Source organism: Suncus etruscus, chromosome 12 (assembly GCF_024139225.1).
Source record: "Suncus etruscus isolate mSunEtr1 chromosome 12, mSunEtr1.pri.cur, whole genome shotgun sequence".
In the NCBI taxonomy this organism is placed as follows: domain Eukaryota; kingdom Metazoa; phylum Chordata; class Mammalia; order Eulipotyphla; family Soricidae; genus Suncus; species Suncus etruscus.
In genome coordinates this window covers 11,749,698-11,774,749 of record NC_064859.1, presented here as the reverse complement: position 1 = coordinate 11,774,749, position 25,052 = coordinate 11,749,698, and the positions used below count along the sequence as shown (strand labels likewise).

Genomic DNA, 25,052 nt, shown 5'->3' with positions numbered 1-25,052 from the left:
AAGGGATGCTATTTTCAGCTGTAGTGCCCGGGAGGAGGGGGAGGCAACACAGGAAAGGACGTGTCCACCCACCGCCCCCAGAGGTGGGCAGAACCTGGAAGGAAAATACACACACACACACACACACACACACACACACACACACCAGTTTTGTTCAGGAGTCACCACTGGCAGAGCTCAGGGACTATTTATGGCTTCTTGTTTAGGGGTCCCTCTAGTATATATGGTGCTCGGAAACAAATCCCAGGCTCCTGCTTGCAAAGCATATGCTATCACTCTGTCTCTGTCAAGCAAGCTCCCTGGCTCTGTGTACAGTTCATTTTTGTTGGGCTTTATTGTTTCTTTCTTTTTGGACCACACCCTACATTGTTTGGGTTACGCCTGACACTGGACACAAGAATCACTCCTAATGGTGCTCAGAGGGGCTTTATGGGATGCCTCAGATAGAATCCAGGTAAGCCACATGCAAGACATGTGCCCTCCCCGCTGTACTTTAGTGCTAGTCCCACTATGTATAGACTTTATTTTTTATTTTTTTAATTTTTTTGGTTTTTTGGACTACACCCATTTGACACTCAGGGATTACTCCTGGCTCTGCACTCAGAAATCGCTCCTGGTCTGGGGGGACTATATGGGACACCGGGGGATCAAACCGTGGTCCGTGTCCTAGGTTAGTGCTTGCAAGACAGATGCCATACCTCTAGCGCTGCTGCTCTGGCTCCTATGTGTATGTAGAGTTTAAAGGCAGAATTCAGACCAGGGATGTGGTTTAGTGGTAGTCAGGTCCATGCATTGCATGTGAAATTGAGTCCCAGCACTGCTAATAAATAAATGATAAATAGATAGATAGATAGATAGATAGATAGATAGATAGATAGATAGATAGATAGATAGATGGATAGATAGATAGATAGATAGATAGATAGATATAAAGAAGGCCTTGCCTATAACAAAATTCTGAAGTGTACAGGTTTTCATACTGTTCATTGACACATAAAGTATTTGATTGCATCTTGGCAGATATAAAAAATGGCTTAGCATTTTGGGAGGAACAGCAAAATTCTGGCATCCAGAAAGCATTTCTCTCCTCCCAGAGCTATGTGCAGTGAGGCTAAGTTAGGTTAAAATGTGCAGTGGCTGCATAGGGCCAGTGTGGGAACAAGCAGACAATGCCAGACTGTAGCCCCATCTTGGCCTTATTCTGAGGAAGGAGTTGGGAACTGTGCTTCGTCCTTTGGCTAAACTGACCACGTGACCCCTCCCCACACTTCCTGTCTATAAGACAGAACTCACTGCCAAGGACAACAGGAAAACCCAAACTTGAGTGGCCACAGAACCATATGCGGACACTGTCACCAGTTTGGCTTTGACTCTAGTGGTCTTTTGAGGACAAATCGACATTTCACATACTGACATTCCTGGTATCTCTGGGTTGTCTCATGGTCTTGTTCTCCTCCCTCCTTTCCATAGAATACATTCCTACAGAAGATGGGATATGTGTCCATGCTAAAGAAGAATGACATAAAGCAAGCCCCTTTGAACTGTGACCTAGAGGTACAAACAGAAGATGGATTCTGGTATTCAAAAGCTCATTTGGAAGTTTCCCCAATGACAGATGTCAGAGAGATAGACAAGAGAGAGAACAAGCTACTGAACACCTGGACTCTGAGTCCTTTCCAGGACTATGGATTTCTAAGTACCACCAAGATCAATCACTGAGCACAGGGCCGAGAATAACACCAGCCAAGAATAACCTAGGCTAGGTGTGGCCAATGACAGATAATTTTTTTAAATCCAGAGCAGAAGATAGTATGATAGCATGGCCTGGCATGAGAATAATGTAGTTTCAAACCCCAGCATTGCACACAGCCCCATGAACACCGTCAGGAATGATCTCTGAGTACAGGGCCAAGAATAAAACCAGGGCACTGCCCAGTGTGGCCTAACTCGCCCACTCAAAGAAAATCTGTTCAATGGCATCCCCACACTAGGGCCAACACTATTTCAATTTTTCTCATAAGCACTACCCTAATTTTCTATATAGTCTCACCAACTGTGTAGCTGTTTCTAAAGACTCTCTCAGTCAAGTTTGTCTTGGTTAGATATAAATGTCATAAGTAACATGTCATGTCATAAATATCTTTGTCTCACACCAGCTCCTTTGTCATCACCAACTTGTTAGGCTAAAACTCACGGTTTTTAAGGCATCTTTCTCTCTTTCAAAAGTACCCCAGTTCTCCCTAATAAATCAGAAAAAGGCAATTCATTCCATTCCCAGGATGCGACTGGTCACCACAATTTAGTTCAACAATCATGGCCATTTCACACTTTTTCAACGTAAGCAGTTTCTTACCTCAAAGTGCTATTTCTTGGCTAGATCTGAAGGTCAAATATACGTTAAAATATTTCAAATCGGAAAAAAATCCAAATGCTGTTGTTTTCCAAAGCATGCCATTTCTCCTAAGCAGCAGGTCTCACATGTTTTTCCCTTTTGCCCAACTGGACACTCTGTGTCCACAATCTTCCCTAGTCTTGCTAACATATGAATTCCAAATATCCCTTTGGCTGGCATCTAAATTATATGTCTTCATCTCAGCCATTGAATTGTTTATACAGTTCAAAGGCATCTCACTTATTATTTACCCTCCCTGAGTGTGGGGCCCAGAATAAAGCCAGAGCACTGCCCAGTGTAGCCTAACTTGCCCACTCAAAGAAAACCTGTTCAATGGCATCCCCACACTGGGGCCAACACTATTTCAATTTGATCTAGCCTTTCTGGATCAAGAGGGGCCTTTTTCTCCCACATCCCACAGAAGAGGAAAGAACACCTGAATGTCTGCATCTTACACTTAACTCAGTGCCTTCATGGTCCAGGAATTGACTGACGGCTCAAAGAATTAACCACATCCATTCTCTTAGGGACATAAAATCTTAGAATTCACACACCTTTGGAGTTAGAAGCATCTAGCCATCATTTGACACCATCCTTTGGAAAGAATGCAGATTTTTCCTTTCTGTGGTCTCCTCATGGTAATAGTACTGATTTCCCGTATCTACCAAGACTGCCAGAGCAATGTATGTCTTCAGTTTGGGCTCACACCAGCATTGTTCCTGTATCCATTCTGGCTCTATGCTAGAGCTCATCCCCAGCAGTGTACAAAGATCAGGTAGTGTTGGGGATGAAACCCAGGCCTGCTGTATGCCCTCAGCCCATTGATGCATTTCTATAGCCTTATAGGCTGGTTCCTGAGCCCACCATAGTTACTGTGGTTTAAAGCAATAGACACAGACACTGGGCCAGTGCCATGAGGACTCTGATTAAACATCTAGACCTACCTCACACAAAGGTAACCCCTGAATTCTGGGGGATATGCACCACTGTTCTTGAAGATTGTCCTATTGGCCCTCATGGCTGTGGATAGTTCTCCATGCATCAGAAAAGGCCCCACCAGTCTGCAGACCTATTCTTGAAATTCTACCCTTTCTCTCTAGCTCTCCTCTTTCTCAAACTTTTTCAGACTTTCTGAGCATTTCTCCACCTTCCCTTCCACACAGAATCCTTCTTCACTTTCTGGTCCCTCTGTGCTAGTTCTACCTCCTAGAACTAAAAATCCTCAGAACAAGAATTGTGTCTTTTTCTGTCCCTGGTATATTGGCACTAAGCTAAGACAAGTCAAGCCTTATCAGAAATACTAGCTGGCTGATTCTTGCCAAGACAGAAGGTTCTCCCGACCAAGGTTAAGTCCTAGGTCTCTGACATAGCTCATGTGGATCCTCCTCGGCTCTCTGTGGGAGTTCTCAGATTTTAGTGAACACTTCACACCTCTACAAACCAGCGTCTCCATCCAAAACCCAGATGCATCTTACCAACACACCAAAGTGTCTATGCTAGTGTTTGGTAACATTTTCTAGAAGGAGCTGGCTTCTGTGTGGTGTACAATGGTGCCTATTATGTAATTTTTGTTGCTAGAGTTGAAATTTATTTTCAAGTTTCATCTAGTATTCCAACTTCTGCTTCTTTGTAAAGCACATTTCCAAACGGTGTACAGCAAGAAATACTCACTGTAGTTCAAACAAATTCTCCCAAGAGAAACAAACTCTGGGTGGTGAATTAAAATTTTTTATTTCCTGCCCCTCTGCCTTGTGAAGAGGAAGGAGTTAGGATACACCTGGTGGTGCTCAGGGGTTATTTCTAGCTCTGTGCTCAAGAGCAATCCTGGGTGGTTCTTGGAAGAACATAGGTGGTGTTGAGGGAGATTCAAACTACAGTCAGTTTTACCTCCTACACTATCTCTCCAGCCCCACTGAGTGAATTGGACTATGGGAGATGTTCAGTATGACTGGCAATATGTTTAATCTGCTCATATATGTATGTCTTTAGCATTAACACTGGTGAAACTAGAGTCTTCAAAATGAGTGATTGACACAGGAGGTGGTATTTAAGTTAGTAATAGAAAAACAAGATGGATCTGGGTAAATTAATGAGGAGAAGACAGTGAGACCAAACTCACTGCCTCCAACCTTGCCCATCCCGACATGAGCCTGTACCTTCAATGTCTTTCTGAGAATAAAGTCAGGCTACAAACCCGTCACCACCCCGTGTCACTTAGGCTCAAAGTGCAGCCCACAATAAAGAGCTTAGTTTCTTAGCAACCTGTACACAAGTGTCCCAGATGAAATGGATTACACACTGCTGATGGATCCTGAGTGAAATGACCCAACAAGTGAGTTAATTTATACTTGGGACCACAACACAGGGCTTGACTGACAAGAATCCTTTTCATCGATGCCTCTCCTGGCACTATCCCTGGAACACAGTGGTCAAAATATAAAGGTCTCCTGGGGTCAAAAGCAGATGTTTTGACTTCCTATTACTTTTGCAGAAATCACTGTCATCATAGGAAAAAAGATCCGGTGTTACTGCCATTGTTTACCCAATACAATTCTGATGGTCTAAAACAGAATTTCTTTTTGTTTTTGTTTTTGGGCCACAGCTGGTGACACTCAGGGGTTACTCCTGGCTATGCATTCAGAAATCGCTCCTGCCTTGGAGGAACCATATGGGTCACCAGGGGATCGAACTGCGGTCCATCCTAGGCTAGCGCGCACAAGGCAGATGCCTTACCATTTGCGCCACCGTTCTGGCCTCTAAAACAGAATTTCTTACGAGGGCTGAGGCCTCTTGTGAGTTCTCAAGGTACTCTGAAAGGACAACAGGTAAAAGTTGCATAATTGGGGGGAGGGAGGTCATGCCACAAGACAAGGAGACCAACTAGGAGGAAGAAAACAAGGTAAGAAGAGAGCCTCAGCTGTGAAAAGATTGAGAAACTCTTATCTTTAGAAAGTATTATCCACAAGCAGCTATTCTGACTGGACTGAGTTACAGATGTAAGTGGTCCAGTCACCTCAGTATAAAGCAACCATCATCCACTTGCACCGGGGTCTCCATGGAGTTCAGCTGGAATTCATTGATCTAAAGGATTCATATTCTTTGTCCATTCAGCAAAATGAAATTTCTAGAAGCCAATACTTATCTTTGAATCTAGAGTCTGCCACTTTTTACTGTGTAGCTTCTATTTTGGACAATAGTCTTCTCTCAGAGGCTTAATATGAGGATTAAATGATTCCATAAATGCAAAAAGCAGGATATTAAGCCTCATGTACAATGAGTGCTACATATATTCATGCTATTGCTGCTATTAATGCATAAAGGGTAACCTTGAAATTGAAGACATGGAGCAGCTGTCTAAAGCACCCAAGGGTTCTCTCACCCTTTCACAGTCTATGACAGCAGTCCCCACTGACAGCACCTAGGGCGAGGGAAAATGGTTTTATTCTTTACTGGAACCAGTGACCTTTTCTTTTGCAAGTGGGGAATCAGTCTCAGTATGTAACCGTCTTCTCCCTAACTGCTGTTCTGTGGATGAGAAATGTTCTCTGAGCAGCCATGGAGAAGCCAAGAGCATGGTGACACACTTGGGCTGGCTCCAGGTCACAGTCCAGGTCAGGCAATGAGAAGGACAAGTGATTTGACTTGCAAGGACATGCAGGCAGAACTGTGTTCTCGTGTTCACCAGTCACAGTGCTAACTACGTTCAATTCTGCAAACCAGATCCAAGAAGAAATGCTCTTGATAAAAGGCATAAACGATATGAAAAATCATTCATCTTCTTGATAGACTGATAAGTCTTCTGGCACAAGGCCTGGGTCTCACTTATGTCTTTCTTGATACCCTCTGGAGGATACAAGTGTCAAAAGACCATCGCTGGCACAAGAGAAAACCTAAGTTCAGGGATAGGTGATGCATGTTGTCTTCTTATAAAGCTGTTCTATCCCAGGGGCATATCTATCTCTAATGTTTCTCAGTTGTTTTATGAACAGTGACCACCTAGTCAGAAGGGGTTATCATATAGATAAGCTCTTAATCCACCTTGGGATCTCTAGAAATATTAGGAAAGAATATCACATCTATTAACAGGTTAAGACAAAATGAATAGTTATTGTGGCTGTCATATGCTGTCTGGAAATGGTATTTTATTTCATCTTACATTTTTGGCAGTACTAGAATCTGGATCCAGGTCTCCTGCATGTGAGCATGTATTTCTGGCCTTGGAAATGATGCTTATATAGAAGAACTTATATTTCATTCACTCATTCTTGTTCTTTAGCACCATGAGTGGCTGAAAGTAACCGAATGTGGAGCCCTATGATAGAATGATAGTCCTATGAACATAACGGCTTTGATTGAGGGAGGAAAATTTGCTAATTTAAGCTTTGAAAGGGGAACGTTAATCCACACTTATTGATTTTATCACTATTCTTTTCTTACTCATGTTATTCACAAAAAAGTCTGTGAAGGTCCCACATGTGGTTGCCGAAAAGTTATATCTTCATAGGAATTTTTCAAGAGTTCACTGGAAATTTTATAAAGTCACATTTCTCCCTGTGTGAAAATCCCAGGATTTTATCCCAAGGCCACAGGAGAGTAACAGGTAAATGGAGGATGCTACATGAGATTGAGGGTCAGAGCATCAGGTAAGACAGGGGGAAGGTTGGAAAGGGCCACAGTCAGAAATAGTGGCAAACAGTGCTCTAGAACCTGTTATCACCTCCTCTCTGTGTGTTTGCCCAGGCCTTAATGAGTGAGGGAGTCAATGCCAGAGAAACATCTTGGCAGGCACCAGCGGCAGAAGCCGGAGCAAGGCCCTGAGTATCTTGCCTCTTGGTACCCTCTTTCTTGTTTCCTTGCTCCCGACAAATCAATAGGGCAAACATGAGCACAAATAAGCTGGCGGGACGTACCCACAGATTGGCAAGCTCTTCAAAGCCCAAGCAGGGTTATCTGAACTCTCTGAGACCACTGGAACAAAAAGTTCAGGTTATATGAGGAAAAGGCCATTGCTTAAGCTAAATCACCTAACAGACTAGGCAGAAATATCTCTACCAATACCCCACCAGGAAAACAACCCCAGTCTATTATCTGGATTCGATATGGATCTAAAAAATAGGCACATGACTAAAAAGTAAATTCTGAAATCCAATGAATAGCACGAGGGGGGAAGAAAGTGAGATGGAGTCCTGGGTCAACCTAGAGGAAACTGGCCTTGTGGGGTGTGGGTTTGAGGTAACATATACTGTGGGCTTAGGTTTCACGATGAAACTTTATTTAAATTCAGTCTTTACATGTTCACTGAGCTGTGTGCAAATGATCCCTTAAAAGTGGAGAGGTCATTTAGCCCAACTGGCAGCAATCTAAATCTCTATTTCCCACCAGCTGAGAGTTCACACTGACATATTTTAGAGGCTTCAGAGGGTGTTCATGGTTCTCCACCAAGAGACTGGTCTCCTCCTTGGCAGAGTGGACTGGATACAAGTTTTCCCTCTGTTCACCTCCTTTGCAGCTGGTCACTGAAATATCTCCCCCACCAGTGCCCTTTAATCCTCTTCCCTTTGACATCAACCCACAGAGCTGTTTCATGGTATGTTCACAGGTTCCTTCCAGGAATCTTCCAGGACAAGTCCAAACTTTTTCTGAGACTGTGCTACACCACATCACCTCCTGATGATGTCATCTTCCTTCTCACAACCACTATGCACCTCCATTGTCATGAAATAGTTGTAGCATGGAGCCTCTAAAACAGGGAAACATTTCTGCACATCTCTCGTACCTGAAACCCTCCAGTAGTTCTCCCCTCTGTGTCCTCTCCTTTTCCACATTCTAGTACCAGTAGAGAAAGCCGGGAGCTGGTGACTAAACCCCAAACTTTGCACTTAGCTCTGCATGACCAAGCCTCACTAATATTAAGCCTCCATAACTTAACAAAGAATGGGCTAAGGGGACAATCTCCATCCCACAGGGCTTGTAGATAAATTGGGAAACTGGTTCTTGCATGGGCTTGCACAGAGCAGAACAGATGCTCACTCAGGAAGTGTCTTTCCTTCCTCCTCGCCTCAGACCCTCTTTACTGTGTCACTGCCTAACATATATTCTGTCATCTCACCTGAACTTGAGTCCCAGGCCTTGTTATCTCCCCAAGGCTCCTGATAAGGTGAGGACACAAAGCAGATTCTTAGGATAAACTTCCTTGTCATCAGTGTGACATCACCTCACCTTTATTTGGCCTCCTCTGTATCTCTCTGGTGTGCAAAACCTTTGGAGACCCAGGGTGGTCAAAGATATTGTGTATTACAGGCAAGCCTGAAGCTTATTCAGTCAATTAAGAGCGATAAGAAATTGATTATTAGATCTGCTCCCCAAATTTCACCTCTGTTGAATTCTCAGCAATGGGCCTTTTTAAAGTTTTTTTTGGTTGGATAGGGTCCAGCCAACTGTGCTCAAGACTTACTCCAGGCTCTGCACCCAGAGATCACTCCTAGTGGGGTTCAGTGCTGGGGATTGAAGAACCCAGGTTGGCTACATCAGAGCCTCCTTTCTTTCTAGCTCAGAATTCAGAGAACACACAGGGCTAGGTATTGAACCTCGTTCCATAAGCAAAACTTGCACTCCAGCCCCATAAGTTACCTTTCTGGTCAAGGCAAAAGCATTTTTCAAAGCAACACAAATCAAAACACAAATAAAATAATAAAACCAAAGTCAAAGTCAATGGCTTATATATAAATGCAAAGTTTACTTAGAAGCAAAGAGGGAGCAGCGAATAGGGGATAAAATCCAACAGGCTCAGCCTTTCTGTCTCCAAGGCAGAGAAACATATACAGACAGTGCAATCTTTTGTTCCAACACGCAAAACAGATCCAGTTAGACTGCAAGGCCTGAGTCAGGCTGTCCTCCTTGATACTAAACACCAGGATCTTGGCTTTCTCAGACCTGGGGCACCACTGACCTGCACCACAGAAACAGCCTCTACACATACCCCAACACACACATACTCCAGGGCCTCAGAATCTCATTGTGGCCACAGTAGTCTTCTCTGCGAGGTCTCTGCTGGCCAGTTAAAGGGAATTTCACTTAGGGTCTTCACACCAAGAACCAATGGTTTAGGCAATCAGGGGATGTGGTTTGCAAGTGTCTGATTTCTCTCATATCAGTTCCAACCAAGCTCTATCTGTCCCTTCAACAAAGAACCTTAGTTTACTGAACTCTGCTTAAAATCACCAAGGAGATTTCCATTCGAAATGTTTTATGGTCAAGCATACTGATGGTCAGGGGCCCTGGAACAACCCTCTTCTCAAATGACTCTGGGTGACATTCCAGCAGCAGTGTGGTTAATCTAGGGGGTTTTGTGCAGAACCATCTGGAGAGTCGACTGAGTGCCCCCAAGGAGTACCCTCAAAGGCCCCTATGTACTTCTTGGGAGGCTACTCCCAGCCCCCCAAAGAAAATATCTACATAGGGACTAATTTATCACTTTTTATTTTTGCTTCCATGTTTGCTATTTCTCAGTGTTAATAGTCCAAATAAATCCAGGGTTCCTGAAATGACAACGGTCCCCTCCGCTGTCAGCAATCCCCAGCAGTTCTCACCCCATGCTCTCTCAGGCGATTCAAGCTCGCTTGGAAAATGTCTTCTGTTGCTTTTTAAGGATTTTTCCATTCTGCATTTCCCCCAGGGCAGCGAGGGAGATTCTCTTGGCGTCCACCCCTCCACTCTGCCTTCACAGCAGCTCCCGCAGCAGGCAAAGCCCCCCAGGATTTGGCTTCTCAGGCTGCACCGGAAATGCCCATGGGTGGAGGATGGGGACCAATAGCAGGGAAAGGAACCTTCCTTCAAGAGGACAAAAATCGTGGATGAAAGAATTCAAGGCGGGCTTTGTGGGATCCAGTTGGAAGGGCAGGATTTCACAATAGGGATCACATCAGAGGCTAAAAATACCTGAGAAATGTTATTTCCTGTAAGGCCGCACAAGCAAAAACAAACCTTCTACCCAGTGACTGGCCTAGGCCGGGTCTTCAGTGGCTAGAAGGGAAGCCCAAGGGCAATTCCTGAGCTCACTTTCCATCCCCCCATTCTCAGCCTGGACTTCAATGAAGACCAGAGAGAGTCTGGAAGGGTACACCAGCAAGGGGACAGGAAGACATAGTGTTACCAGCCCCTTCAGCCATTCTGTAGCTTCACATCCACCAGCACATGTAGGAATCTCCTTGTGGAACAGCTCAATGCCCCACCTTTCTCCCTCTCCTACTATTGTTGGTCAGCCAAGGCCTATTCTTAGAAGAAGCAAGACAGAGAATAAGTCTGGAATTCTAGTATTGGGAAAGTGATTGTGAAAATGAGATTTGGTAATTGGTTCTACATTTATCAGTCATCTTTTGGTCTTACTCTCTTTCAAGTGCTACCCAACTTACATTCCGCCTCTTCCAGCGAGCCTTCCCAAGTGTCTTCGAGAGTTCCAAGTGGTTCACCTACATGGCTCACAAGCCAGCATGTGTCAAACATACTTTCTGTATGTCCAGCTCCCACTGGGCAATCGTTTGCCATGTTTTGAGCGTTGTAGCCCCACATCTAACAGCGATTAGCACATCATCTATGCTAAATCAATACTTGTAATATTCATCCAAATAATAGGTCAAATCAAATCAAGTGTTCTGAATGAAGACACTAAACAATACAAGTTGCTGTTCAACACCAGTCATTTAAATATTATCTGGAAATGTAAAAATTTTAAATGTAATTTTTTCCATGTTAATTTCACATTCACATTAAAAGAAGGCACAATCTCCTGAATTATCTGTAGTTATATTAGTCCTGATGCGCATAATGTCTTTATAAAGTGAGAATTGCTTGGGGGATAGGGGGTTCTGAGCTGTGAGTGATACCTGAGGAGAACCAGGTCTTTATCTCACCTGAAGTCAGAGCGGTCCATCCCCTTTCCTACCATATGCTGTGTGCTTCATTAGAATTTTGCTGTCTTCCTCGTTCTTTCAGGATACTCTTATACCCCAAGTAGCCCACAACACAAAATAAAATCTGTTATCTGTGTTGTTTCTTTTTGTTTGTTTGTTTTTTAGTGGGTACACTTGGACGTGCTCAGGGCTTATTTCTCGCTGTGTCCAGGGATCTCTCCTGGCAGGCTCAGGGCAACCTATGAGGTCCTAGGGATCAAACCTGAATCAGTGTAGTGCAAAGCAAGTGCCTGACTCACTGTACTATCTCTCTATTCCTCCTTTAGATTTGTATTTGACAGAAATGAAAGTCATTGGCTTAACTAGCCAGTCTGAGCCTTTACACAATGATTCCATTACTTTTTCCCTTCCAGAATCCTGCATGGAGGGTCAGAACACATGAGCCAAGGGTATATAAGTTTGGTAGGAAAAAAAACTCATTCACTCTCAAAGTACTTGAATGCTGTCACTTGATGAGCAGTAGGAACCAGACCTGTGTCATAACCTGACCTCATGGTGGACGCCAAAGTGTCCATGTGATGAATATGGCTGACTGAGTTGCACATTTGGCATCCCCTCTGGCCCCCAAGCCTCTCCAGAAGTGATCCCTAAACACAGATTTAGGAGCAAGCACTGAGCACTTCTGGACATGCCTCTCAAAACCAAACCAAAATAAAACAAAAAATAATTAAATGTTATAAGATTCCCATCACTAGAAAGTGGAGATCAAGGTTGAGAGCACCGAATACTAACCACTAGACCACCAGGAGTGCTCAGACATGTCTGAGTTGAGAAGTAGCATGTGACCACACAGAAACCAGATGGACCGGAGCATGTGGTGCTCTTCCAAGGGAGACTGTGAAGCCTGTTCTATCACTGTCATGACAATTACTCAAACAGAAGTGAGGAAATGTCTCAGGTGTAGACAAGACCTTTCCTAACCTAACCTTTCCCTCCAGCTGCCAGACATCAGCTTCTCCATGTCAGTTTGGCTAATATCCTGCCACAAACAAATCCACAGAGACATCTATTAGCATTGAGTGCTCCCACACAGAAAACATATCTGACTTCTTTGTTCCCCAAGAGTTATGAGGGACAGACACCCACTGACACCTCCATAGGAGGGTAGCAACATGACCTTGGAGCAAGGCCCAGCAGGCCAAAAACTAAGTCGGCTTGGCCATTACAAAATGACTATAAACACAAGACTGTTATGTCTCTGGTGCCTGACTTTCTCCAGGGTGTGAAAAGAAGAGTAGAAGAGATGATGGGGTAAAAGAAAAACCCTTTTAGGCCATAACAATAGTGCAAGGGGTAGGTGTTTGCCTTGCATGCAACTGACCCTGGTTGAATCCCAGGCACCCCATAAGGTTCCCTGGACCCACCTGAAGTTATCCCTGAGAAGAAAGTCAGAAACCAGGCTTGAGCACCACAGGGTTTGGCTCAAAACAAACCAAAGAAAAGTCTTCTGGGCTAGAGAGATGATTCAAAGAGCTGAAGCACATGCTTTCCTTTTGGGAGGCCTATATTTGACAACTGCCATGGCATGATCCCCGATGGCATTCTTGGCAATGGGCCACTTAGCCAGCACCCCAAAATAAAAGACAGGACAGGAGGAGGAATAAGAGCTTCATGAAGAACATTGGCTTCCCTCTTCATCATGATGGAACCAAAATGCTGGACTCCACACTCATTATCTGTTACTTTGCTGCCCTCTCCTGGTTCTTAGGCTCCTGTGTGAGGCTAGAAAATGCCACCTTCTCTGTGTGGCCGGTGGCATTTTAAGCATGTGCTGGTGTTTTTGGCCTCCTACACCACCAACCACCACACGTTAGAACAGTCAGGATGCACTTATTCCTGTCAGCTTGGCTTGAGGTAATGTAAAACGTCAGATACTTGCCTAGCGATCACAAGTTACGAGCAGGGCAAGGTCTGAACACCCCTGTTGTTTCCTCAAGGAGTAAACACAGGGCTTAGCCAGGCAGCTTGGCCCAGCTCTATTTGCAGAGTCCCATTGTTCTCTACTCCTTCAAAGCCCAACCCTGCATGGAAAATTCCAGACCTTTAAAAAAAATGATGCTGGTCATATAGACCCTGATGTTTTTCTTTGAAGGTGACACCCATTCCACATTACAAGGCTTTCTTTTCTTTAAGAAAAAGAATGTCCAGAGCCTAAAACTGATCTCTTAACAAATCTCACTATCAGACATGTGGACAGTGGTCCACCAGCTCAATTCAATGAGCAGTCCACCAGCTCAATTCCAAACATACCTTGGTCTGGAAGCAGCAATAGAGTTGGGTTAGGTACGGGTGTTTCCGAGCCAGAGCCAAAATCCTCTTCTCCGTCATGGTGCAGTCCACATCATCATCCTGCAGGATGACGTCTTTCTTCAGGACCTTCACAGCATACACTTCATCTTTACCTTTGAGCTCTGCCAGCATGACCTGAAAGAACCGCTAACACACTGTTAGTGCAGGCAATGAAAGAAGGTCCACAGTGACGCTTCTGGACACCTTGTCAATGAGACACACAGTGTATTGACTTTATTTTTGTTGACTTATCTGGTTTGGGGGCAGCGTCTGGCAATACTCTGGGCTTATTCCTAGTACTTTACTCAGGGATCACTCTCCTACTGAGGTATGGGAAACTCTGGGGGTACCAGGGCTCAAACCTAGATCTGTGTGTACAAGGGTCTATCTCTCTGGTCCCAAAACAGTGTCTTGGCTTTAAACTAATGAAAAAAAATAACCCATCAAACACAATAATTATAATTATTACATTTTATTATTTCTCCCCACACCTATCAGTGCCCAGCAATTACTTTTAGAGAAGTTCAGAAGCCCACTTTTAGAACCTAGGACAGTGATGGCTAACCTTTTTGAGCCCGAGTGCCCAAACTGCAGCACAATGCCCGGTCCTCCCAATGGTCAGTCCGGCCCTGTTGCCAGGTGAGCTGCAAAGCAGACACGGCACATTCGACTACCACTGTGCACCACATATCTTAATTTTGGACCTTCCTGCATGCCAGCTGCAAGGCCTTCTCATGCCACAGTTGGCACGCACGCCATAGGTTCACCATCAAGGACCTAGGATAGAACCTGGGCCCGGAACATGCAAGGCAAATGCTCTGCCCACTGTATTCTCTACTCTATTGCTTAACTGTGAAATAGAGGCCAGTCCTAGCACTGAGGGCCTGAGGCTTGTTGCCCAGGCCCAGTGAAACTTGGGGATCTATAGTACCAGGGTCCAACTGCAGGGGTCTATGACTGTATGTGACTGTCCACTTGAACTGTCTTTCCAGCCTGACAGTATCTTTTTAGTGGGGGAGTCAATTCCCAAGTGGTTCTCAGAAGTCTGGGGCCCCTCTCAGGACCTGTCAAGCAGACAGGACATTCACTGTAGGGTCAGAAATGTGATGTTGCTTAGGCCCTGTACTTTGGGATCATTCAAGCCACTTTGCAGTTCCTGGGGGTTTCCAGGGCTGTCCCTGTGATGCTTGGGAACTTTCAGGGAAAAATGAAAGTTTGTTGATCACTATGAAAGTTCTACTGAGCACACACACACACACACACATTCATACACACACACCTGATACAATATAGGTCCGAGACATGAAATGATTACTTTCACTTTCATGCCATGAGTAGTATATAAGCAGAGTAGTTTTAAATCCAGAAAAGTCAGGCATAGCATTTAAAATCCAAAGTAAGACACGTGAGGCCAGAGAGATAGTAAAGGGGTTAAAACACATGCCTTGCATTCCACTGACCCCAGTTTAACCCCCAACGCCACACATGGTCCCCTGAGCACTGTCAAAGTGATCACATTCCTGAGGCAGAATCAGGAACAGCTCCCGATCACAGCTGGGTGTGGAAAAGAAAGTAAAGGGAAGAGAAGGGGGAAGGGAAGATGGAGATGGGAGAAGGAAAGGGAAGGGTGAAGGGAAGGAAAGGGGGGGGAAGGGAAGGAAAGGGAAGGGAAGGGAAGGGAAGGGAAGGGGAGGGGAGGGGAGGGGAGGGGAGGGGAGGGGAGGGGAGTGAGGGGAAGGAGAGGGAAGAGGAGGGGAGGAGAGGGAAAGGGAGGGGAGGGGAGGGGAGGGAAAGAAGAGAAAGGAAGGGAAGGGGAGGTGAGGGGGGGAAGAGAAGAGGGAAAGAAAGGAGGAAGAGAAGAGGGAAGGGAAGAGAAGGGAAAGGGGAGAAGAAGGGAGGGGAAGGAAGGGGAGGGGAAGGGGAAGAAAGGGGACAGGAGAGGGGGGAGAGAAGGGAAGGGGAGGGGAAGGGGAAGAAAAAGGAGCAGAGGGGGAGGGAAGGAAAGGGGAGGGAAAGGGAAAGGGAGTGAAGGGGAGGGGGAAGGAAGGAGAGGGGAGGGAAGGGGGAAGGGGAAGGGAAGGAAAAGGGAGGGAAGGGGAGAGGAGGGGAGGGGATGAAAGGGGAAAGGAGGGGAGAAGAGAACGGGAGGGGAGAAGGGAGGGGAATTGTTGCGGGGTAGGGGAGAGAAGGACATTTAAGCCACCAGAACAGGACATGCTAAGATTTGTTTTGAGCCTAAGTTTGTCCCTTGAAGGCCAAGGGGCCATTGTTTGTTCTCAAAGTTTTCATATTGAATCAAAAAGAGGTTCATAGGTCACTATGTAAAGAAAGAGTACTGTTACTCTTATTGAGTGGCATGCCAAGGGCATTTTAGACAATGTCTGCCATATGGTCATTTGGTCATTTGGTCATGTCTATTTGACACTGGAGGGAAACTGCATGTCAAAGAGGCACCGTGACCACACTCGAGCCCCTGGACAATTCGAGCAGCCTTCCAAGTGCCTTCCTGCTCGAGATCAGGCACTGATGCAAGCAAGGAACAAAAGGCAGGTGGAAATGTTCACTCAGTATAAGATGCACCACGCGAGCTGGGGAGAGAAAACCAACAATTCGCCCCACGCCACTAACCTTGCCAAAGCTGCCTTTGCCCAACACCTTGATGAAGTTGAATTCATCCAGGCCCAAGCGCTTGGCCTGGCCCTGCCGAACTTCCCCGTTCTCACCAGGGCCTGCCAGCTGCCCGTCGCCAGAAGATGCTGCTGCCCGATGCTCCTCCCCTCTGTTGTCAAAGGACAAGGCTTTACGGATGTTGTTTTCAAGTTCTTTGATTTCTGTGAACAAGAATAAAAGGTTGCATTAGTTCATGCTGCATAAGTTCTCATGACTTGATACACAGTCCTTGATACATGTCTTTTTTATTTGCTCATTATAGCACCAAGTCCACGCTGATTTTATTTTTACACATTCCTTCACTTGCTCAATACACAGAAATAAATGATATGATAGGGCCCATATCTAGCAGTGCTCAGAGTATCCTCAGTGCTCTGGGGCCATGAAGTGCCAGGGATCGAACTCAGGATCTTACACATGCCTAGAATTCTTGAACTATATTCCTGGCCATTGTTGGAATACTTGACATATTGATATTTGATGACAACTGGCCCTTAGCATGCAAAGAAGGGGCAAATTCATCACGGCCAAAAGCTTGGTAAGAGGACCCCACCTCCTCCTTCATCTATTACCCTTCTTCAATAATCTGGGTATAGTGTAAGAAACCTAGTCATTTCTGAAAACTTGCAGAGTCTCAAAGGGAAGAAGAATCTCTCAGGACTGGATTGTTTGAAGATTAGCACAACTACAAAAAGAAAATGTCCATTCCAGGGATGACTGCTGGGATGATTGTTTATTTGCATTATTGGGACTGGAGAGCATTTACCTTCTACAGGATTTTACCTGGCCTTCCTGCCAGGCTTACTGCAAATACCCAACTCATACAAAGTTATTGAACAAAATGGGCAACGGGCTTATCGTTAACAAAAGAATTGCTTTCCAAGGGTGACATGCTGCAGGTTTATCTCCAATGGGGCAGGGATTTCTTCTTACAATTTCACAACTCAGAGACAGTCTTGTGTCTCTCCAGAGTATGTGGCCTGAATTAGCCAGGGGTGATAAAAATGCAGGATCCTTTGACCTTTTATGTTTGAGGAAGCTTTTCTGTTGCTATTCATTCACCAACATATACTCTTTGGTGTAGAGGGGGCATGTCTGATGTTAAAAGACACTCCGGAGTACCCCAAATCACAAAAGGAGTGAGACTATTAATCCTTGGAAAGAAGGTGGGAGTGTAACTAGACTTCAAGGGGACTTGGCTCTGTTATTCTGCCTGAAGCTCATGAGCTCTCGCTCGCTCTAGGAATTCATCTTGGAGCTGGAGTTTGGTTCCTGTGAGATTTGGGGTCAGAGAAAAGAGAAGCGGCCTGAGCAGACAGAGTCAATACTTTCCTATCATCAAGTCAGAGATAATAATCTCGAAGTGAATTTTGAATTACAGAACATAGACAGTTGGAGATACTCAAGTTGGAGTAAATGCTTTTCTAAGCATACTTAGAATGAACTAAGAGAAACAACATCTTATTTCTGCTGCATAATGATGCCATGTTCTGCTGAGAGAGAACTCTGTATCCTGGAGCTCCCTTAGCTGCTAAGACTAGAACCTGCCTAGGACAGGGAAGATGGGGTCCCGAGAGGGACCCCAACCAGCCGTGACCAGGAGGAGCAATGTGGGAGGGTCAGGCTTAGAATTCCTGGTCCCCCCATTATCCTGGGCTTCCTTTATCATAAGACCTTGTCTCAGCTATAAAAGGAAAGAGGAAAATACCCTCACTAATCTGAGTTTTCACACCTCCAGGTCAGGAGACCCCAGTAGGATGCCTTATTTGACTTAGTGACTTCCTGGGTCAAATGGCTCTTGACAGAAACAGAGTCCAAAGGGGCAAAGAATCCAGCTAGAACAGCATAAAGAACAATTCAGGCATTCTCTGAGTGCCTCAGGATGGGCTCTTGGCCTCTGCAGTTGTTTGCTTGACTCCTGGGTCACAAAAATGACATCCCTTGCCTCAGAGAGGGCTGATGGCATAGAGCTGATGGCATAGTCCTTGAGTCAGGAGGGCTATCTGGCCCTGACCACTGTCTCCATTCCAACCTTAGACAAATTAATTTATAGCTGGGACCTTCCGATTTGCACCCTGGTAGAACATGGACAACAACAGGGATCCAGGGAGGTCCTGGAGGTCAAAGCCCAGCTGAAGGGTCCGAGGTACAAGAACTGCAGTTCCCTCAGGGCTGCTGACCATGAGTGCAAACAGGGCCAGTCTGGTGCAGCAACAATGTGGTGTACTGAGCACCAATAGGACACTAAATGCAGAAGGGGCTGCTGAGAACCCAAGCTCTGGTGCTGTGCTGTGACTCCTAAGGTGGCTCTGCGGAGACAGATTCCCTTCCAGGTCATGTCTTTCCTGACCCCCCAGAGCACATCTTAAATGTTGCTCCTGAGCCTCAGGATTCCTGGATACCTAGAAAACAGGACACTCTGATGACTTTTACAGGGAGGCAAGGCCAGTTCTGGGGTGGAGCCCAGGTTGGTGTCAGAGCTGGCCTGCTACTCCCTGTTCCCAGTCCCTTCTCTAGTCATGTCTTCCTGTCCCCATACCCAACAGTTCCATGCTGGCTGATAGGGGCATGGAGAGGCAAAATAAACCTCATATTGAGGTTCAAATCCATGAAGTGGCTCTGCAAGACCAGGGAGCAGATACTGGGATAGAGAGCAGAAAAGGGACTGCACCAGGGAAGGAGGTTAAAGAAGAGGAGCTGGGCTCATGCCTTTCTTTTCCCTGTTCTGGGAGGATAAAAAGCAGCTACAGAGTCCCCAGGAAGCTCTGGAGAAAAAGCACAGCTCAGGCATCAGAAGTAGCCTGACTTTGAGCTTCCAAACCAGCTTCTTCTCCTGCTAACAGACCAGGCAAGGATGAGGCCTCAGCTCCTGGTCCTTTCCACAGCTCAGTTCCAGGAAAATAGCCCATCGGAAACTCTCACCCTGGTCACAAGGTGAGGTGGGTGCAGACTTGGATCGATCTTCCTCAGTCGGGGAGTTGCCAGAAGCCATCTGCGGGGACTCAGTGCCAGCAATGAGCTAGAGCGAGGGAGAGAGAAGGCAGTGAGTGAGAGTGAGAAAGGAGGGCTTCCTGAGGTCAGGGTCAGGGCCCTCCACAAAGCTGAGCCATGGGCACCCCCGAGGCAAAGCGGCACTTGTGGAATTGGCATTACCAAGGCAGACTCTGGCTTCACTGCCAACAAGAGGGAGGAAAACAAGCCACTCCTACTGATTCCATTTTCATTCTGCCCAAGTACAGCTGGCCTCCCTAAGCTGGGGCAATTCTCTAACCAAAGTTCCCTGGCCTGTCTAAGCAAGACATATAACTTCATTTACAGTAACTGGATTCTGATCTGTAATGGTCATGTGACTGATCCGGTTATCATCTGGAACACCCCGTGAAGGGCTTGCCTCTTGCTCAAGACAATGCACTCCCTGAGGGCCACATCCTCTCCAGTACATGGTCTGTTCCTGCACTGAGCAGTGGCTTTCAGAGGTAACTTACTATGTGATGATGAATTTTATTTTATTTTTTAAAGAACTAACTTATTTATTGTAGGTCTGGGAGTGAGTCCAAGGGGGAAGAAGGCACATCCCTGGCATGCAGAGAACTGTGGGTTCTATCCCTGACACCACACAGCCTCCAAGCCTCTGAGCCCACCATCCTTCTGGTGGTGGGGAGCCCGAGTGGCCTTCCCCCTGAAAAGTTGGTTGACTCTAAAATGATAATGTAAACAGAATATTCTAGCAAACTTCAATAGGATACCAGCAAAGGAATATAAAAGTATAAAAAGAGTTTATATTTTTATAAACTTTATACTTTATAAACTTTATAAAGAGTTTATATTTTATAAACACCCAGAGGTGCCAGGGCTTACTCCTGGCTCTGTGCTTAGTGGATAATTTATGCTGTGCTGGGAATCCAACCAAAGTCAGCGGTACACATGGTGAAAACCTCCACTCTGTGCTCTCTCTCCAGCCTGTTGATGGTCTTGTTACAGGCAGAGATTTGGTGAGACAGATGACTAGCATTTGCCTGTCACTCTCTGTCTCTACCAGGATGTGCATGTGATTTCTCAAGATGCTCACACAGCTACGGGATAGGAGTCAAGGCAGGCAACTCCAAGGCTCCTACAGAGCCCTTCCCACTTCCAGTCACAGCATGTCTCTCCCACCTTCTCATAGTCACCTGAGTTACCACCTAGCTCCTTTCTATTTTTACATTATTTTGCATCAGAAGCCCCATAGAAACCTCAGGACACAAGTTCTGTTGTCTATATTTCCATGCCTGTGTCCATGGAACTCCCCAGATCTTGGCTAATGGCTTCTAGGCCATGTAAATAGACCTAGCCTGGTTCTGGATAATAAATAACTTCTATCTCCATGGACATCTAGCAGGTAAAGAACCTCTTCTACCTCTACCTCACAAAATCTTTCTCTAAGAGTTCACAAATGGTTCAACCCAATTCTCCTGGGTTATTTGTTCATGCTGCCTCTGCAGCAGAACTCTAACATTCTTGGGTGCTGACATTGTGCTCAGAATCCCAATGCCTCGGGTCAATGATTGAAGTCCTATTTTGATCAGTGGGATTTATAGGACAGAGAGGAGTCACCGGCACAGAGATCTCCCAGTTAATCTGAGAGATTACTTGTTGTTTTCTCCAAGCTTTATAAACCAGTTTTTCTTGGTGGGAAGGTAATAAAGATGAAGTATAGATAAGGAGAACAAACCACACTTTGCCTATACAATCAAGGGCAGGGAAGCGTCTCCAAAGAGTATGGGAACCTAGAAAAACTGGGATGGTATGTTTAGGAAGCACATTTGGAAATCAGAACAGAAGCAGCAGGAGACTGAAGACTGTAGGGATCCGAAGAAGGCCTGAGGCCAACTGTGCCTACCTGCACACCCTTACCAGCCTCACTGTAGCACTTCCCTGAACTCAGCTCCAGCATTTGTAGAAGTGGCTTTTTCATGAAAATGCTTATATTTCCTCAGCTAGTAGCCAAGCTGAAGAGGGATCTTCAGACAAAATGCTACAAAGGCCTCAACCTCTCTTGACCTCATTGGTCCTGGCTTAGCAGAATAACTTGTTCGCAAATAATCTCTATTTGTCTATTGGAGATGTTTCTCCAGTAGACAGGGTTGGGTCTCTAAGAGCCACCCCTTTGCTTCCAGTAAGGGTGTTGGAGAAAAGCATTAACCAGGGGGAGGAAGCATTGATTTTATTCCCCATATGGCACAACACCTGCACTACTGCAAATCTACCTGGCTTGCTCCCGAGAAAAGAACCCGAGTCCAACTTTTTATCCATTTTTCCTCTTTATGAAGTCCAAACTCTGTCATGGCTCTCCATGAGAGGGAGACAGGTCTTTAGTCTCTGTTTAGAGAGTCCTAGTTGTTTCTAGAGGGAATGTTGAAGTCTCAATCAAGAACTTTTTGAGGGGCCGGAGAGATAGCATGGAGGTAAGGCATTTGCCTTTCATGCAGAAGGTCATCAGTTCGAATCCCGGCGTCCCATATGGTCCCCCGTGCTTGCCAGGAGCAATTTCTGAGCATGGAGCCAGGAGTAACCCCTGAGCACAGCCGGGTGAGACCCAAAAACCAAAAAAAAAAAAAAAAAAGAACTTTTTGAGAAACACAACACTCACAACTTGCTTGGCTTCCCCTACCTGTAGAACCTTCAAGGACACTGACTGTTTCATCAAGTACATGGTGTTTTAAGTGTTCCATCTCTAGCCACCTCTCAGGAAGCCAGTACAAAGGGAAAATGGTCAGAAAAGGCTCCCGTGACACTCCCAAGCCAGCCACTACCTTTTTCCTCCTCTGGCCACTGTTGGTGATCTTGTCCGGGGTGACACCCAGGTCTGCCAGCACCTTAGCGATCCCTCTGGCATCCACTCCACAGTTGGGGGCCACGTTGGTCTCACAGCGCCGATGGACATTCATCTTGCACACTGGAGAGAGAGAGGACACATACCTCCAAAAATTCATGGCCTAACATCACCTAATTCGTACCTATACCTCCTCATACAAAAGTAATACCTGCTCATTTGATAGCATTTGAGCAAGGAAGGAAGACACAAAAGTTAAAATTTCTCATCCTGCCAAATTAAAATTACTCATGAAACCTCCCTGTGAGGATAGGCACTTTGAGTTATGTCCAGCCATGCTTCCTCAATATATAAAGTATGAATAAATAACCAACATCAGGGACCAGAGAAAGTACACTGGGGAGGGCTCTTGCCTTGCACACTGCCAACCTGGGATCTATCTTTGCCACTTTATGTGGTCTCCCAAGCCCATCAGGAGCGATCCCTGAATGCAGAGCCAGGCGTAAGCTCTGAGTACCACTGGGTGTAACTCCAAACCACAAACAAACACAAAATCACCAACAATACAAGATATGACATCAGTAATTCTGTGCCAATTCAGTAAGTGCAAAACCAGAAGTAAGCTTTAAGCAACACCAAATGTGAGGAGGAGGAGGAGGAGGAATAGGAATAGTAAGAGAAGGAGGAAGAAAAGAAGGGGAAGAGCTGAAGGAAGAGGAAGAGAGTGGTGTGAAATTTTTAAACTAGTGCTGGGGACAGTGGTCTTGCTAATGTAGATTAAAGAAGTAACTGGCAGACTGAACTCCTCTGAATTGAAAACTATTGCCCTGCAGAAGATACTGCCAAGCAACTGAAAAACTATGCCAGAGATCAGGGAACATAAAGACATATTTAATAAAGGAGTATTATCTAAAAATAGGCATTGAACTTTTATATCCCAACATAAAGAAAATGAATAACTCAATTAAAAAAATGGAAACAGGTACTTATTGAAGAAAATATAAAGATGGCACACAGCGTAAGGATTTTTCAATATTATGTGTCACAAAGTCATAAAATAAAAACCATAACATGTCACTACACGTATATAAGAAAGGCCCAAACCCTAAAATACTGACACCACCAGATGCTGATGAGCAGCAAAATCTTGCACTTGATTCAGCTGTAAATGCAAAGTGAAACAGTAGCGCCAGAAGACAGTTTGGCAAACTCCTTGTAAAACTTAATCCTCCTCTGAGTACAGAATTCAGCAACTGTGTTTCTGATTACCCGAATGAGTTAAAATGTAAGTCCACACAAAAATCTACAAATAAGGGGCCAGAGTGGTGGTGCAAATGTTAGGGCATTTGCCTTGCATGCGCTAACCTAGGACGGACTGCGGGTGGATCCCCAGGTGTCCCCTATGGTCCCCCAAACCAGGAGCGATTTCTGAGCACATAGCTAAGGGTAACCCCTGAGCGTCACTGGGTGTGGCCCAAAAAGCAAAAAAAAAGAAAATACAAAAACAAACAAACAAAAAACCCTTCAAATAGGTGCCATTAGCAGTTTTATTCATAATTGCCAAAATTTTGTGTGATTAGCTTAGTAATATGTATTTGACATTCCTGTATGCCTTTTCATGGTAATGGCTCATGTATTTTAGTGCTAAATAATTATTGATTATTAATAATATTTATATAAATATATATAAATATATAAATGATAATTATTAGTGTTGAATATTATTTCATTGTATGAATACAGAACAGTCTTTACAATTTTTTTCGGGCTAGAATGATAGCACAGTGGTAGGGTGTTTTGCCTTGTACATGGTTGACCCGGGACAGACCCAGATTCAATCCCTGGCATCCCATATAGTCTCCCAAGCTTGCCAGGAGCAATTTCTGAGCACAGATCCAGGAGTAACCCCTGAGTGCTGCTGAGTGTGGCTCCCAAAAACACACACCCCTAATTTTTTCCAGATGTAGTCACTGCTAATAAAAAATGATTGTGTTTCAGGCATATAATGTTTCAACACCTAATTCCTCCCTTCACTGGTGTCCACTTACCTTTACCAACATCCCCAGTTCCCTCCCATCCCCCAGTCTGTCTCTATGACAGGCACTTTACAGTAAATTATAGGTGCTGCTATTTACATACTGTTACTGGTAGGACCTCATGCTTAATGCTTTACCTCCTGCTCACCCCTACCTTCCACCATTAGATCGTGTTCTTTTTGGCCTACAAAGCTAGCTTCCTCCTACAGATCCACTCTTACCTTCTTTGCTTCTACTGCCTAAAACATTTGTTATTCTTTACTCTGTTCTCTATCCCCCACATATGAGAGATCATTGTGTGTTGCTTTCTCTTGCTCTAACTTCACTCAGCATGTGTTATCCTTGCATGGGGCCTCACTAATCCTCTCTGTACCATACCAATTTTAGTATATGTGCTGCCCAAGCGAGCACAACAGCACAGTATCTTAAGTCACCACTGACTGCGCAGCATCCTGGCTTCTTTCAGTCCCATATGATTAACATTTAATACCAGCTATGTCAAATTCTACAGAGCAACATTATAGATAGATAATTAGATAGATGATAGATAGATAGATAGATAGATAGATAGATAGATAGATAGATAGATAGATAGATAGATAGATGTACTTTTGGGTGCATTTTGTCTAGATTTATGAGAATCTCAACACTAATGGAAACAGTGTTAACTCAAGGCCACTCTAATGAATGGATGGGTCTGGGGCAGTGAGAGGGAGAAGGAGTCTAAGTACAAATCCCTATACCTTTTCATTCAGTTTTTCCCTGAACCTTAAACTTCATCTGCTCAGAGCTGTTTCTGTTTTGAAACCAGTGAAATAATGAAACCTGATGGGGCCACCAGTTGTATCACGAGCAAAGATAAGCGCCCCCCAGGTATGAAGAAA

The 25,052-nt window shown here is 45.0% G+C and overlaps 1 protein-coding gene across 2 annotated transcripts in view; it reads right to left on the bottom strand.

The window, feature by feature from the left end:
* The window catches only part of PRKCE (protein kinase C epsilon), a 468,053-nt gene that overhangs the window by 144,721 nt on the left and 298,280 nt on the right, over positions 1 to 25,052 (bottom strand). For both annotated transcript variants that reach the window (XM_049784348.1, XM_049784347.1), the window contains exons 7-10: positions 22,113 to 22,255; positions 19,243 to 19,339; positions 16,279 to 16,481; positions 13,612 to 13,785 (exon numbers count right to left, since the gene is read on the bottom strand). In XM_049784348.1, the coding sequence (XP_049640305.1) occupies positions 13,612 to 13,785; positions 16,279 to 16,481; positions 19,243 to 19,339; positions 22,113 to 22,255 (617 nt within the window). The remainder of the gene's footprint in view (positions 1 to 13,611; positions 13,786 to 16,278; positions 16,482 to 19,242; positions 19,340 to 22,112; positions 22,256 to 25,052) is intronic.